Genomic DNA, 16,561 nt, shown 5'->3' with positions numbered 1-16,561 from the left:
TATGTGTGAATGTCAAAGTCAGAGCAGCCTAGATTAATGGATTGAGTTAGCCTCAGAATAAAAAGAAGAGGAAAAAATTGATTATCAAAGTAAGAGGTAAGACAAGAGAACTGGCAACACAAAACCACCTTTTCATGCATAAAAGGATCACTTAAAGTTAGCAGTGGATGTACCAATTTACTAAACAAGTAATTTACTAGTTAAAAGGGAATATCCACCGTTGCTTCTTGGAATTCCAAAGAAATAGACCAATCTTCCATAATTCTTTCTGTGAATTCTAGATATGTGCCAGTTTTCTTTTTGCCACTTACTCCATGGAGCTCCTTATTAAGGTCAAAGAGGGTTGCAACATGCTAATCCCTTGCAGAAACTCAATTCATTCTCACAAAAGCATTCTAGAATTTTTATTTCACTCACTGTACCAAATGACATTTTCACTGCACACCCTTTCAAAAAGACATATTGAACTACATTTATAGATAAGGTGTCCAACACAAGGCTGCAAGATTTCATGTGACCCACAGAAATCTTGAGTGTAGCTGGCAGAGAACCTCCAGGAAGCCTTAGTCGGTGGAGAGAGACAGGGCCTAATACAGTGGTGGATTTCAAAAAATTTTGGAACCTCTTCTGTAGGTGTGACCTGCTTTCTGGGTCCACTGGTGGAATCTCTTCTAACCGGTTCGGTAGATTTGACGAACCGGTTCTACCGAATAGGTGCGAACTGGTAGGAACCCACCTCTGGTCTAATATGAAGTGCTGTGAGTTAGCAATTCCAACAATCCTATCAACTTCACCAGCAGTAATAGGATCAGACTTTTCCCAGTTTCGGATACCTGCCTGGGAGCTGTCTCAAGGCCAACTTGGAGCAGATCCAAGCTTGGATAGATGCTTGCTACTGCCCTGGAAGTCATTTAAAGCTTGACCTAGAGATGTCATCTTCAATTGTACCACTTATGAATCCAATTCAATTTTTATTGTGATCCAGTCAGGGGTGGGTTCCTGCCAGTTCTAACCTCTTCTATAGAAGAGGTTCCACAAATCTACAGTGCCATTTAGAACTGGTTCCAGCTCCCTCCCCCCGGCTGGCCGCACATCAAGATGAAGAGTGGGGGGAGGAATTCTGGGAGTTGAAATCCACAAGTCATAAAGCTGTCAAGTTTGAACACCCCTGGGTTTTTTCTAAAGCGTTAGGGGTGCAAGGATCTTGTAACTTGACAGCTTTAAGACTTGCACACTTCAATGCCAGAGTTCCTGAGCCAACGTGACTGGAGATAGGAATTCTGGGAGTTGAAGTCCACAAGTCTTAAAGCTGTCAGTTTTGAACACCCCTGGAGCTTTTTTCTAAAGGATTAAGGATGTTGTAACTTGACAGCTTTAAGACTTGCGTGCTTCAAATGTCAGAGTTTCTGAGCCAACATTTTGGTTGCTAAGCAAGAGCGTTGTTAAGTGAATTTCACCGCATTGTACAAGTTGGCCACGCCCACCCAGTCACACGGCCGGTAAGCCACTCCCACCCGGTCACATGGCCGGCAAGCCACTCCTACCTGGTCACATGGCTGGCAAGTCACTCCCACAAAGCAGGCCACACCTATAGAAGAGGTTCTAAAAAATTTTGAAACCCACCACTGGCTCCAGTGTACCTTTTGGAATATCACTCTTTTCTTGCCACAAAAAGGCAAAGTACCATCTCAGCTCAAAGAAGCCATATTCATGATTGATCGCAGATATGCTTTAGAAAAATGTTCCAGTTTTGGCCCTCTGATGTAGAGTTCCTCGTTTTGTTTTGTTTTTTGTCTAGATGCAGCTTCTGATACAGCCTCAATGATCTTGCCCTCTCCTATCCAGAAAAAGAACTACTACAAAGCCATTTCAGAGAACAAAGAAATAATTAAATTGGTGTCTGTGCTTAGTACAGTTATCAGTTCTACCAAAAGGGTGAGCGAAAGCAGATGAGTGAATGTTGCAGTCCAGGAATTGTCCAAATAGTGAGAAATGATCCTGAAGCAGGAAATGAAGAAAGAGAACAATGTGGTGGGGAAAGGGTGAAGGGTGTACAGGATGACAGCAGAAACCAAGAGAAAAAGCAAAAAATAAATAAATAAATAAATAAATCAGCAGAACAAATGGATTAATCCAGGAGGGCTACTAGGAAAACCCAAAATGTATGTTTTACAAGCTATACAAAGTCCAGGTCTTCTTCTGGTAGAGGTGTTTAATGGACTGAGATAAAGGTCCATCTCCACCTTGTGTATCTTGATCCCTTCCTTGCCATCTATGTTAATAGCAATAGCAGTTAGACTTATATACCGCTTCATAGGGCTTTCAGCCCTCTCTAAGCGGTTTACAGAGTCAGCATATTGCCCCCAACAACAATCCGGGTCCTCATTTTACCCACCTCGGAAGGATGGAAGGCTGAGTCAACCTTGAGCCGGTGAGATTTGAACAGCCGAACTGCAGAACTGCAGTCAGCTGAAGTAGTAATCTTAAGTCAATTTTAATGTTAATGTTTTAATGTTATTTTTTTAATGTTTTATTGCTTTTACCTGGTTGTAAGCCAAGGCATCTCTAGGTGAGATGAGTGGCATATACTGTGAGCTTAATAATATACAAATGTATGAATTAATGAATCATACTCTATGATTTCCCAGATATGAATGAAAGCCTTTAAGGCCAAAGTTCATGGGTCATGACTGCATGAAGCAATATATATCAAAATTTAGCAATGGAACTGTTTATATACAATTGCCTTATATTGGTTTTTAATCAATGTTTCAGGAAGTTGTCTCAGCTTTGGAGCGTTTCAAATGTTACCATCACATCTGGCAGAGAGAGAAGGAAGAAACCATTGAAACTTTCATCAAAGGAAGCCCTTTGCTGTCTGATTTTGAATCCCAAATCCTTTATTACCGAGACTTAGAATTAAAAATTAATTCAGAATCCGAGTACCTATGCGTGGGAACTGTTGCACTCTATACTGGTATGGCAATTTAATGTTTAGTTACCAGTAAATTCCATTTAATTTCATTCAGAATTCTTTTCATTAACACGAATGGAGTCTCAAAATAAGGTTGGATAATCTGAAATATCGGAGCCTAAACCTATCCTTTGTTTTGCCATTATAAGGCAAAAGACAAAATATCCCCAGCAAAAATCTAAAGATTTGAGCTAATTACAAGAAAAGAAAAATTTTCAAACTCTCCCATCAACATTTTAAAGAAAAACAGTATGCTAGCTTCTTTGAAGTGTAGTGTATGTACAATTCTATTCTACATCATTCTACAGATAGTATAATTCTCCTTTTTCCAAAATGTTAAATGCATTTACTTGCCACCAAACAGTTTAAATACAAGCCCCTTTAGACTCAGTCAAATGTATTTCTACATAGCATATATAAAATAAAGCTATAAACCTCTCTGCTTTTTACTGCTTTTACTGAGGTATATTAAAACAGAGTTACTGTTTTATCTCTTGTCACCAAATACATGGAAGAGGGGATAGCAGATTTAATATGGGCTGCATCAGTACAACAATTTGGTCCTAACTGAAGCTTCTCCATCGCTTTCTTTAGCGGATTTAAAGTTGGCCCTTACAACTGAAACCAAAGCTTGGATGACTGCGTTTGGACGCCACTGTAATAAGAAATACAGGACCGAGATGGAAAACATCTTCACCTTTGTAGAGGAAATCAGCAAGAAACTGAACCGTCAGATTAAAGACTTGGATGACATAAGAATAGCCATGGCTGCCTTGAAAGAGATTCGAGAGCAACAAATCTGTGTAGACTTCCAAGTGGGGCCAGTTGAGGTAACTGGGAAGGGAACCCAGGGCCATTTCTTGTCTTGCCACCTGGCACTGAACTCCTCCTTCTTCTAGTTTGATGAAAGAAAGCAATTTCCCTTCTTACGTAGATAGAGAAGGCAAGGTGATGGAGACGCCTACTCAGAGCCTAATGTTTTCAAAGTCCTCCTATCAATTGCATCTTTGTTTTCACACCAGCTAGCACACCACACCACACTAGCTGCTTTAGTATCTCTTCTGCCTCTTCCTTGACTGTGTAATACTTAATTTCTTAATTGTTTCATTCAAGAGGGAATGAAACTTACTTGGCTTTTCTTTGACCGGCTTTCTGCCTAATGGTTCCTGTTCTGACCCCCCCCCCTCGTCCCACACCAACACACACTCCGAGCCAAAGATAAGTTACGGCATTTAATTAACAGACAGAGAGGTCCTTGGCAGCAAACCAGCACAGACAAGCTTGGGCAGCAATCCAGCACAGATAAGCTGTGGCAGCAATCCAGCCTGCCAAGCTCACAATAATGTTCTCCAACATCAGTTCCTGCGTTGACTTCTGCAAGAGGGGCGTGTGCACAAGCAGTCCTTTTATAGTCTTGAGAGGAGTCTAATGACCACCAGCTGAGTGCAATTACCTCCTGTAACTGCGCAACTGTTCCTGATGCCTATTAGCTCTTCGGTGCTGGGCATCCAGGAACAACTCACTGCTGGCATCCGGTTCACTCTCCCTTGTCTCCTCCCCACTGGTCCAAGGCTCAGGCACCTCCTGGTGGCCAACCAGCCTCTCTGCGCCCTGCTTGGAGTTGGAACCCTGTCCAGGGTCCTCCACATCCTCCAGAGCTGACTCAGAGGGCCCCTCGCTGATCTTGAGGCCCTAGGCTGAAGCCTAGTTAGCCTATAGGAAAATCCGGTGCTGACTGTAGCTGTAAATATATTCACTCTCATAAACAAAAACCTAGATATTCATTTCATTCTTAGTAGAATGTAAATGGTGGCTACCTTCTGGTATGTTATTTAAAATTCAATGTTGCTGATTATTAAGATGTGTTTTGCACTAACTCAAACAATTCTCTTTCATCTTTAGCAGGATCTCTACTGATATATTTATCTTGCATTCCCAAATCTATGTTTTTGGTTAGTATGCCCTGTGTACACTTAATAATGAAAGATAACAACTGTTGGCCGTCGGCGGATCTTATGCAATGTTAAACAAGTATGAGTTATTGGTGGCAAAGGAGCAGATTGAAAAAGTAGACACTCTTTCTCTTCGGTATACCTGGAGAAATGTTGGTCCAAGGAAATGAAGTCCAGAATGAATTAGTGGCTTTGCAGCCCAAATTCAGAGGGGAACTAATCAGCACAGTGGAAGTGTTTGTTGAAGACTGTGATCAATATTACTTGATTATGAAAGGTACAAAATACTACCGTACAGTTGGGAAAACATAATTTTCAGACTTGTTGTTTCTTGTGTCAAAAATTAAGTTGAAGGTTAGACATTAAAATAGACTTTATCTTGGTTAACTCAGGATAACATTAAAAAAACCCAGCAGAAATAAGGTAAGGTTAGCTGGTTCCACCACAAAACCGCGCTCGACTAAACCGCGTCCGATTAAACCGTGTAGCTGACGTCATCAACAGGGCGACAAACAGCGCGGAGACAGAAGCACGCTGTAAACCCTAAACCTAAAATTAACCCCTAAACCTAAACCTAACCCCCCTAACTTAATCCTAACCCTTAACCTAACCCTAAACCTAACCCTAACCCTTAACCTAACCCTAAACCTAAACCTTAACCTAACCCTAAACCTAACCCTAACCTAACCTAACCTAACCCTTACCTTAAGTTGAATCGGCTTGCTTTCAAAGCGCTATTTAAAGCGCCCTTCTTTCTCCGCGCTGGCTGTTGTCGCCCTGTTGATGACGTCAGCGACCACGGTTTAATTGGGCGCGGCTTAGTTGAGCGCGGTTTTTGACGGGTCACGAGGTTAGCTTACATTCCATTGCAGTTTTTTAAATGCATGGTGAATAGTTTTATTTTTTTAAGCTATCCTTGTAAGGTTTATAGGTGCTTTTTCCTATAAAAGTTGTTCAAATATAGAAAGCAACTAACTCTATACAACATTATTCAAGATGAACAATATACCTTAGTAATAGAATAGATCATCTGACAAGTCTAAGCAAATATTTGCAGAGAAATATATTTTATCCCCAAGCCAGGCTCTGGAAATTTTCCTATTTAGAGGAATTCCAGAGTTATAGTGTTATATGTAGTAAATTTCTCCCACATCTGAAACATTAAAATTTTAGAAAGGATTACTTTAGAGTAGAACTTGTTTCACATAAGCAACTGCAGGATTCTACACGTGGATGATGTGACGTAACTCAGCTGAAAAGAGCAAGTATTTGTATCTCTCTGTGATTATGGAATAGAGTCACACTTCATTTAAATGTAGGAAACACTCCATGGTGAAGAAATTTCCCAGTATGAAAAGTTTGATTTGAGGCTGCAGAAACATTGAATATTCCATTCTATGCAAAGTCATAGTTGTTCCACAGATCATAAACTATATTATCCTTCTGCTTAGACATGTTTTCATTACGATTTGATTACTTGTTCTGATGGAAGCTTTGAAGCTGGAATTGAATGTGCAAAAGAAAGTTAACACTTTTATTACCATAAACTTAATGAGGTATCATTTTGGTGATGAGAGAATGGGACACTTTAAAACGAAAGGTAGTGTATACTCTTGAAAGATTTTTAAGTGGATTTTTATAAACATTTCAATCTGTTCCTCTTCCAGAATGGTCCCATGGTAGATGGACTTGAACCTCAAGAAGCTAGTGACAGGCTTATAATTTTCCAGGTATTTCCCCTAATGTTTTGCTTATTAATGTAAAGTATCTTCCCGGCCTGATAATCTTGCACTGGACTTCACTTTCCTCCCAACCAGTATACCTTTGATTAGTTCAAACTCACAGGCTGGATGTTGAGTTTAGTTTACTTTATTGACATCGCACATCATACAACGAAATTAAATGCCATCTAAAGTGTACATTATAACTATAAAAAAATAAAGAGAGCCGAGGTGGCGCAGTGGTTAGAGTGCAGCACTGCAGGCTACTTCAGCATGACTGCAGTTCAGCGGTTCAGCTGTTCAAATCTCACCGGCTCAGGGTTGACTCAGCCTTCCATCCTTCCGAGGTGGGTAAAATGAGGACCCGGATTGTTGTTGGGGGCAATATGCTGACTCTGTAAACGCTTAGAGAGGACTGAAAGCCCTATGAAGCGGTATATAAGTCTAACTGCTATAAAACACAAAGACACATCCTTCACATGACACATGGGTTATGCACTGGCCATGCCCACCCCCGGTTAGTGAAAATTTGTTACATCATGTGACAGCAACGTGATGACGTGAGTTTGACACCCTTGCCTTCGATTGTATCAAATGGAAAAGGCTAATATAAATAGCTAACGCTTAAAGAAAAGCTGTAAGATAGCATCTGTCAGGCCTGCAATTATATTCCTTTTAGAATTTGGCCTGCCACACTTTCTCTTATTTCATTATGCTGTTTCTTTAGTATAGTTGATGGGAGGGGGGAATGGACAGGAGTGAGATTGTGGAATGTATTGTTTTCATTCTTTACTAGAAGCCAAGGTCATCCTTTGTCTCCGCACCAGTACACCTGGACCGGAAGCAGCTGGGTGGGGATGCCAGTGTGGAAGAAGAAGGATTGGACCATGTGGTGGATTGTGGGTGTGGGGACAAGATCATGAACTTTTAACTGGGTTGAATTCTGATATCATTTCCAGTATTGGGATTAATACAGATGTGCCTAAGATGTCTGCTTTATTAATTGGAACTTTAAGGATCGTTTTGCCTGGACTTCTGATTTAATTCTACATGATACTTGGAACGCTGACAGCATCACCCTGACGTGTCATTAAATTTGTATCTGACCCAGCAAGAGAAACCTATATTGCAAAGTGAATTCCACAATAGTCAAGGAGACCCTGTTAGACCGTAGCAATTCTGTTTTTCTGTTTCTATAGTGACCAAAGGATTTGTGCTTAAGATGCCTGCAGATGCTAGAAGTGCTGTTCTCTGTAAATGTCTGTATTGACACTGGCATTTCGTAATTTGGTTCACCTTCTCCGAGACCAATCTCTTTCTCTTTTGTTCTTGGCAAAAGTGACCCAGCTGGGACAAGGCTGGAAGAACAACAGGAGCAAAAGGGCTTGATTTTTACAACTGCTCCTCCTGATTCCTGTGAATAATTGAATTAAATGGTTCTGCATCACAATAAATTGCTAGATCGTTGTAAATTTGATCCCTTTTTAATGCTCAATTTGCAGGGCAGATTTCAATGCTGACATCAGTATTTGTCTCCCCCCCCCTCCACTATGTTAGGAAACGAGGGTGATTGGAGTTTAGAAAATGAATTATGTCTTTGCAACTCTCTCTTTGTCTTGTCTGTCTCTGTCTCTGCATCTCGGTCTCTCTGTCTCTCTTTGTCTCTAACTCAAGGTGCCAAAAATACCTAATAGTCGATCCATCCTATTACCTCCCTCCTTCATGCAATCCTGTAAGTTAGGTTGAGATGAGAAAGAGTGACTGGCCCAAGTCATTGTAATTGTAATTGTAATTTAATAAATTATATGCCTCCCAATCCCGTAGGACTCCGGGCAGCTTACAAAATACAAGACTAAAAAGATAAAAGTTAAAATAGGGAAAAAGAAATACACATTTAAAAACAACACACCCATACACTCAATCTAGGTGGGGCTGGACCTTGTTCATGAAGTCAACAGCCCCAGGCCTGCCAGAATAGCCAGGTTTTAGTGCCTTTTCGGAAGGCCGAGAGAGTGGGGAGGGTTCCGGATCTCTGCGGGTAGATCGTTCCACAGGGCCGGAGCAGCTACAGAGAAGGCCCTTCCCCGAGGGGTCGCCAGCTGGCATTGTCCGGTCGACGGCAACCAGAGAAGGCCCATCCTGTGAGATCTTATCGCCGTTGGGAGGTATGTGGCAGCTTTCATGTCTTAAGGCAGGACTAGAATTGCTAATCTCCTGGTTTCTCGCCTGGTGCTAGAAAAGTAAAAATGCTCTGCACACTCCTAAAAACTTGGGGGTTGGGGGGTGGGGGGGCAGTGCAATTTCCCAGAGGCTGCTTCCTTTTTACAGTATTTTCAGACTGACCATCCGCAGTTACTCCAGAGGAATTTGTAAAAACAAAGTAGTGCCTTTCTTTGTCCTAAGCGTTTCAAATATACGTTGGATTTTTATTTTTGCGTTAAAAGGGATCACTGGCAAACTTTGTTGTGTTAGGTATTGCCCTTCACGTGTATGTGTTGGGATTAGAAATCTCAAATCTATGGCCAGAAGATTAGGAGATTTCGAGGGAACACCTTTTTCAAGGAAACTGAATTGTGTGCATGCGCAGGTGCCTTTTTAATGCATGTGTCCTTATATTTTGAACCTATATTGCATTGTGCTGCATGCCTCCCATTGTAGCAATAGCAATAGCAGTTAGACTTTTATACCGCTTCATAGGGCTTTCAGCCCTCTCTGAGCGGTTTACAGAGTCAGCATATTGCCCCCAACAACAATCCGGGTCCTCCTTTTACCCACCTCGGAAGGATGGAAGGCGAGTCAACCCTGAGCCGGTGAGATTTGAACAGCCGAACTGCAGAACTGCAGTCAGCCTGAAGTAGCCTGCCAGTGCTGCATTTTAACCACTGCGCCACCTCGGCTCTAATGTGCTAAGGGAATCAGGATAAGATCCCAAATGCAATTTGCAGAGGACAATTTCACCAACCATCATCGGCAGTCAGCAACAATCTAGTTTCAATATATATCATCGTCGGTTGTTTATGAGTGCCTGTTTTTAAGATAGGAGATGTCAAGATTCTGGTAGCTGTATTGTTTCTTTTTGTTTCTTAACAATTCTCATCTAGAAGTGGGAATCAGAAGATGTACAATACAGAATGGAAAACCCAACCAACAATGAATTCCATATTTGGCTGTTTATCTCTCGAGTCTTAATTTTCTTTTGTTATGGCCTTTTCTGCTTTAGGAACAATTAAACCCCTCAAGGTAGTTATTTATGCATTGCTTATGGTTTTGAATATTGTTAAGTACACTCAAACTTTATTCTACTCTCTAGAACCGATTTGACAACCTTTTCCGGAAATACATTACTTACACGGGAGGTGAAGAGCTTTTTGGTTTGCCTGTCACTCAGTACCCTCAACTCCTTGAGATAAAAAAGCAGCTGAACCTGTTGCAGAAGCTGTATGGCCTGTACAACAATGTCATTGATACAGTGAATGGCTACCATGATATCCTCTGGTCAGAAGTGAACATTGAAAAGATTAATAATGAACTCCTTGAGTTTCAAAAACAGGTGAGAAAACATAGAAACCGCATGTCTCTATTCAACTGAGCTACTGTGATCTATTATTGAGGATAGGTGGAGGGAACAATTGATTTGTTTCAGGCTGATGCTAACAATACACTGCTTAAAGCAGACCTCTGAAAGACCAATTAGTAAGAAAATGAATCTCAGTTACTTCTTGGTGCTTGGCGAAATGTTAATTGATTTCAATTTATTCCTTCTGATTAATTTGTCTGCATCTCAATAAATGCCACTATGTCAAGACCCTTCTTTTATTGACAATGCATGTGCCATGCAAATAAATGCACCAACATGGAGCATTTTTTAAAAAACCATGGTAGGGAAATAAGCTTAATTTGTCTTTATTTTGTCAATGAATATTCTGTAACATTAATGGGCAGTGTTTCGCTGAAGCAAAAGCTGAAGATGGAGGAATAATCTATGTTTCATATAGTCTTCCTTGGCTTCCTTAATGGGACTTGTACTACTATATTCTTTTGTGTTTATACTAAAATGTTGCAATCAATGTAGGTATAGTCCAGGGGTGGGTTTCACCGGTCCGCAGCGGTCCGCATGGACCGGTTTGGTCGGTGAACCCGGAATTAAGTAACTTCCGGAACGCCGAAGGGCCCACCCACCCACCCGCGCTCCATACCAGTCTTTGAAGCTTCTGCGCTTCCACGCAGGCGCTGGCACATACAGCGCCTGCACGATTCTCCGCGAGCAGCTGGAGCATCGCGCAGGCACTAAGACGCATGCGTGAACTGCGCGCGTGCACGTGGACGCTGCCGGCCCCGTTACAACCGTACCGGTTGGAACGGGATGAGCAACTCACCACTGGTATAGTCACTAGAGTAGAAATGGTGCTTTAACATTTCCTGGGGGGAGGGTGTGCTAATTGATTTTCATAGACGCCTGCTTTATGATTTTGCAGATTCAGCTGAGTCATAATATGGTTTATATGTAGCGCCTATGTGAGGAGTAGATATCAAAATTGGCAAGAATGATGGACAGAACATCAGGATACATGCAGTTTGCATGTACATCATGTTGCCTACCTTGTGGTTGGCCTGCCATCTTTTTGATTTTGATCCCTTTTATTTTGATATCACTGTTGCTTAATGTAGGCACAGATTCAACTATTGTGGCGCTTTAAACGCGTTAGCGTGTATCTTGGACCATTGTACAAACTTAAGGAAGCACTGCTTAATGTAAGAGGTGAACCTGGCATTGTTTAGACAGTTGGACTCTGGATTTTGGACACATTTTTGCAAGTTAGCCCATTTGAGATTCAAAATTATTGCCCTACAATGCATCATTTCACTCAGTTAAAGTTTACATCCAGATAAATAGGAGAGTTTTGGTAATATATAGGTTCTTAAGATTGTGGTTGTTTTTAAATATTTCTCTCTAGTGGAATTTTTTACAATAATTTTGAGCGTGCCCACTGCATGTCTACCTGCAGATGCCGTAAGCTACCGCGAGCATTGAAGGAATGGCAGGCATTTCTGGATCTTAAGAAAACCATCGATGACTTCAGTGAATGTTGTCCTTTGCTTGAGTTGATGTCCAACAAAGCCATGATGCCCCGTCACTGGAAACGCCTCACCGATCTCACTGCCCATAATTTTGATGTTGAGAATGAAACTTTCAAAATGAGAAATATTATGGAAGCGCCCTTGCTGAAATACAAAGAAGAGATAGAGGTAGGAGAAAATGATAACGCTTGCATCTTTGATGTTGAAAATGAATGATCTAACTATTGTATTTCCAAAGCACACAAGGTTTTTTTATTCCACATACAAAACCAACAACCTGAAAATAGCAAATCTGTCATTTGCTATTTGAGACATTACTTTTTTTTGTTTGAGTCAAACTCAAACTCAACTCTGGTGCCAGCAGCACAGATGTTGTTTGCCATTGCCATCTCTTTCTTACAGCCATTGTAATCTTTAATTCTAGTACAGGAAAACCTTGACCTATGACCAAAATAGAGCCCAAAACTTCTGTTGCTAAGCGAGGAATTTGTTAAGTGAGTTTTGCTCCATTTTATGATTTTTTTCCTCGCAACCTGTTGTTAAGTAAATCACCGCAGTTATTAATTTAATAAAACAAGCAGTGATGGGATTCACCAGTTCGCACCTATTTGGGAGAACCGGTTGTTAACTTTCTAAGCAGTTTGGAGAACCAGTTGTTGGAAGAAATCTCATTTTGTTTTTTCCCACTTACAGGGCTAATCCTGTAAGGAAGGCAGGCAGGAAGGAAACATTCTGGTGGTGTTTCTAGCCTAATCATTATTGCCCTGCTTACAGAAACTGCTCTCCGGTTAACCCTATGACATCATAACAGCTAAGACGAAGCGCCCATCGACATGAGTGATGTTGAGTTGGCCATGCCCAACAGGTCACATGACCATCGAGCCATGCCTACCCAGCTGGTCATTAGGGAAGAGAAACGGTTATTAAATTATTTGAATCCCACCACTGAACACAAGTCATTTAATGTTAAGTGAATCTGGCTTCCCCATTAACTTTCCTGGTCAGAAGATTGCAAAAGATGATCACATGGCCACGGGACACAGCAACTGTTATAAATATGAACCAGTTGTCAAGCGTTGAATTTTGATCATGTGACCGTGGAAATGCTGTTACTATGTGGTGAAAAACAGTCATAAGTCACTTTCGGTGCTGCTGTAACTTCGGACAGACACAAAACCAATGGTTGTAAGTCAACCGTTGGGTTAGTGCAGTTAGTCAAGGACTAACTACACTAACCCAGCCCAGCCCTATTTAACTTTCAATACGCTTGACAGATGTTGCTTCCTGTTCTAAGAATAGCCAAATCTATCTGGATCACTACAAGACTGAAAAATCAACATCCTGCCTTGACTCAGGATCAGAAACCAATCTTGCCATACTGACCTGTTCTGACCCCTCTCGTTCCATGCCAAAGCACACTCTGAGCCAAAGATAAGTTTACAGCATTTAATTAATAGACAGACAGGTCCTTGGCAGAAAACCGGCACAGACAAGCTTGGGCAGCAGTCCAGCCTACCAAGCTCACAATAATGTTCTCCAACATTAGCTCCTGCGTTGACTTCTGCAAGAGGGGCATGTGCCCAAGCAGTCCTTTTATAGACTGGAGAGGAGCCTAATGACCACCAGCTGAGTGCAATTACCTCCTGTACTTGTGCAACTGTTCCTGACGCCTATTAGTTCTCGGTGCTGGGCATCCAGGAACAACTCACTGCTGACCTCAGGCTCACACTCCCTTGTCTCCTCCCCACTGGTCCAAGTCTCAGGTGCCTCCTGGTGGCCAACCAGCCTCTCTGTGCCCTGCTCGGAGTTGGAACCTGTCCAGGGTCCTCCACATCCTCCAGAGCCAACTCATAGGGCCCCTCGCTGTCGGAGTCTGGTGGCAGCTCCAACGGCTCCTGCTGGGCCACAACAGGAAGCTATGTATTATGTACACAGGTAGAATACTTGGTTTTGGGTTGTAGCAAGTGGGTTTATCTGCCTGAATAATCCTTCACTTTTTATTAAACTTTTTTGTACCTACAGTATGTATTGAAGGAATTCATTTAATTTTGGCTTGGAATTCCCAGGGCTATTGACTGAAGATATTCTAATATTCTGGATTTAGTTTTTTATTACTAACCTTCTGATTGGTTTTGGTAGGACATCTGCATCAGTGCCATGAAGGAGCGGGACATTGAACAGAAGCTCAAACAAGTGATTGCTGAATGGGACAATAAAACATTTACTTTTGCTAATTTTAAAACCCCGCGGAGAACTTCTCTTGAGGGGAGACAGCACTTCTGAAATTATTGCAAGTATGGAGGACAGCTTGATGATTCTGGGCTCCCTAATGAGCAATAGGTAATATGTAATCTGTAGATCTCTCTCTCTTTTTTAAATGTAGAGATTCATTTGCTCATTTTTGAATATGTGCAATTATTGCAGATATAACTCACCATTCAAGGCTCAGATACAAAAATGGGTGCAATCTCTTTCGAACACAACTGATATTATTGAGAACTGGATGATGGTGCAGAATTTATGGATATATTTAGAAGCTGTGTTTGTTGGTGGAGATATTGCCAAACAGCTTCCAAAGGTAAGAATTCTTCTTGGTTCTGCAGATGAATCTGCAGATGTATTAAGGTAATTTATGCAGCTATGACATCTGGATGCTATTGAACTGCATCTCTCAATAGCTCAAACTGGGTTTGACCCATACAGACACTGTTGGAAGCTATAGTTTAAAGCAGGGATCCCCGACCCTGGTCTACATTCACAACTGGGTTGCATAAGTTGCTCCATTTGTGTATCTGGCATGTGTGCATGTGTGAAACCATCCCCTTCCCTCTGCTGCTGATGGTTCACAGAGCCAGAAAGGTTGGGGACGACTGGTTTGAGGGCCAGAGAGTCCCATCTTATAATAAGACAATTAGATTAATAAACTCAACAGACATCAGAAACTGGTTTCTGAAAATTAGCTTAATGTAGCCAGAAGATCATGAAAAAAGAAAGATTGCTGAAAGAAACCTGTTTTGACCCCCCTCGTTCCACACCAAAGCACACTCTGAGCCAAAGATAGGTTAGGGCATTAATTAACAGACAGACAGGTCCTTGGCAACAAACCGCACAGACAAGCTTGGGCAGCAATAAACACAGAATAAGGCTTGGCAGCAATCCAGCCTGCCAAGCTCACCATAATGTTCTCCACATTAGTTCCTGCGTTGACTTCTGCAAGAGGGGCATGTGCACAAGCAGTCCTTTTATAGTCTGCAGAGGAGCCTAATTACCACCAGCTGAGTGCAATTACCTCCTGTAACTGCGCAACTGTTCCTGACGCCTATTAGCTCTTCGGTGCCGTGCATCCAGGAACAACTCACTACTGGTGTCCGGCTCACTCTCCCTTGTCTCTCCCCACTGGTCCAAGGCTCAGGTGCCTCCTGGTGGCCAACCAGCCTCTCTGCGCCCTGCTCGGAGTCGGAACCCTGTGCAGGGTCCTCCACATCCTCCAGAGCCGACTCAGAGGGCCCCTCGCTGTCGGAGTCTGGTGGCAGCTCCAATGGCTCCTGCTGGGCCACAACAGAAACCTATTAAATCTTGACATCAATAAAATGTGTATAGGTACAAGACAGGGCTGCCCTTTGTCCCCATTATGTTTATTATAACTTTGGAAGTATTGTTGAATAAAATACGGGGCTTGGATGGTTTTAAAAGGGATCAAGATTAGGCAGCAAGAATATAGAGTCCGCGCTTTTGCAGATGATTTGGTTATAATATTGGAACAACCGCAGGAATCCCAGTATGGTTTTAATGAATATGATTAATCAATATGGTCAAGTGTCGGGCTTTAAAATAAACTTAGGAAAACCAAAATATTAGCTATAAATATGAATATTAAACAAAAGGAAGAATTAGGATTGATGCTAGGATGTGAGGTAGTTAAAAAAGTCAAATATCTTGGAGTTAACATTTTAACTTCAAATGGGAAATTATATAAGCATAATTATGAACCACTTTGGCATAGCATACAGACAGAGATGAAAAATGGGAGAAATTGCACCTATCTTTGCTGGGTAGGATAGCGGCAGTGAAAATGAACATTCTACCAAAATTTTTATTTCTCTTCCAAATGTTACCTATACTAAAAAAAGATGCGAACCTTTTAGAATGGCAGAAGCGTATTAACAAATTTGTGTGGGCAGGAAAGAAGCCGAGGGTAAAGATGAAAATAATGCAAGATGCACGTGAGAGAGGAGGATTGAAACTACCTAATTTAAAACTATATTATGATGCAGTGGCATTATCTGTAATTAGTGATTGGATTCACTTAACCAATGATAGAATATTGAACATAGAGGGACACGATCTGCTATTTGGTTGGCATGCTTACCTGTTATTCAACAAAAAATTGGATAAGAACTTTAAAAGTCATATTTTAAGAAATGCTTTATTGCGTGTCTGGAAGAAATACCAATATAAATTAAATGACAAGATACCCATGTGGGCAATTCCTAGACACGCAATTGAAAATATGAATACAGCACAAAAACAGGACAGAATTACTTACAGACAGCTTCTTACCTCGGAAAGGGGGGTATTACAATTAAAATCTTTAGAGGTATTAAAAGAGGACAAGGTAGTTCAAACATGGTTCCAGTATGGCAACTACAGGCTAGGTGGAAAATAGATCAAAAAATTGGTTATATTCAAGTTGAGGATAATCTGTTTAAACAAATAAGAGATCAAAGCTTAATGCATATAAAGAGGATATATAATGTATTAATACAGATGGATTCAGAAACAGAATTAGTTAAAGATTGTATGATAAAATGGGCTCAAAATATTGAGGAACCAAT

The 16,561-nt window shown here is 41.4% G+C and overlaps 1 protein-coding gene across 1 annotated transcript in view; it reads left to right on the top strand.

Moving 5' to 3' along the window:
• DNAH5 (dynein axonemal heavy chain 5) overlaps positions 1 to 16,561 on the top strand; it is a 178,452-nt gene that overhangs the window by 36,927 nt on the left and 124,964 nt on the right. Inside the window, 11 exon segments of the mRNA XM_032220460.1 lie at positions 1,799 to 1,935; positions 2,776 to 2,977; positions 3,569 to 3,804; positions 4,983 to 5,071; positions 5,073 to 5,223; positions 6,594 to 6,656; positions 9,958 to 10,193; positions 11,651 to 11,894; positions 13,866 to 13,970; positions 13,972 to 14,066; positions 14,151 to 14,304. Of these exon segments, the coding sequence (XP_032076351.1) occupies positions 1,799 to 1,935; positions 2,776 to 2,977; positions 3,569 to 3,804; positions 4,983 to 5,071; positions 5,073 to 5,223; positions 6,594 to 6,656; positions 9,958 to 10,193; positions 11,651 to 11,894; positions 13,866 to 13,970; positions 13,972 to 14,066; positions 14,151 to 14,304 (1,712 nt within the window).

Source organism: Thamnophis elegans, chromosome 6 (assembly GCF_009769535.1).
Source record: "Thamnophis elegans isolate rThaEle1 chromosome 6, rThaEle1.pri, whole genome shotgun sequence".
NCBI lineage: Eukaryota > Metazoa > Chordata > Lepidosauria > Squamata > Colubridae > Thamnophis > Thamnophis elegans.
The sequence above is the reverse complement of the archived record's forward strand: the minus strand, read 5'-3'. Positions and strand labels throughout refer to the sequence as shown.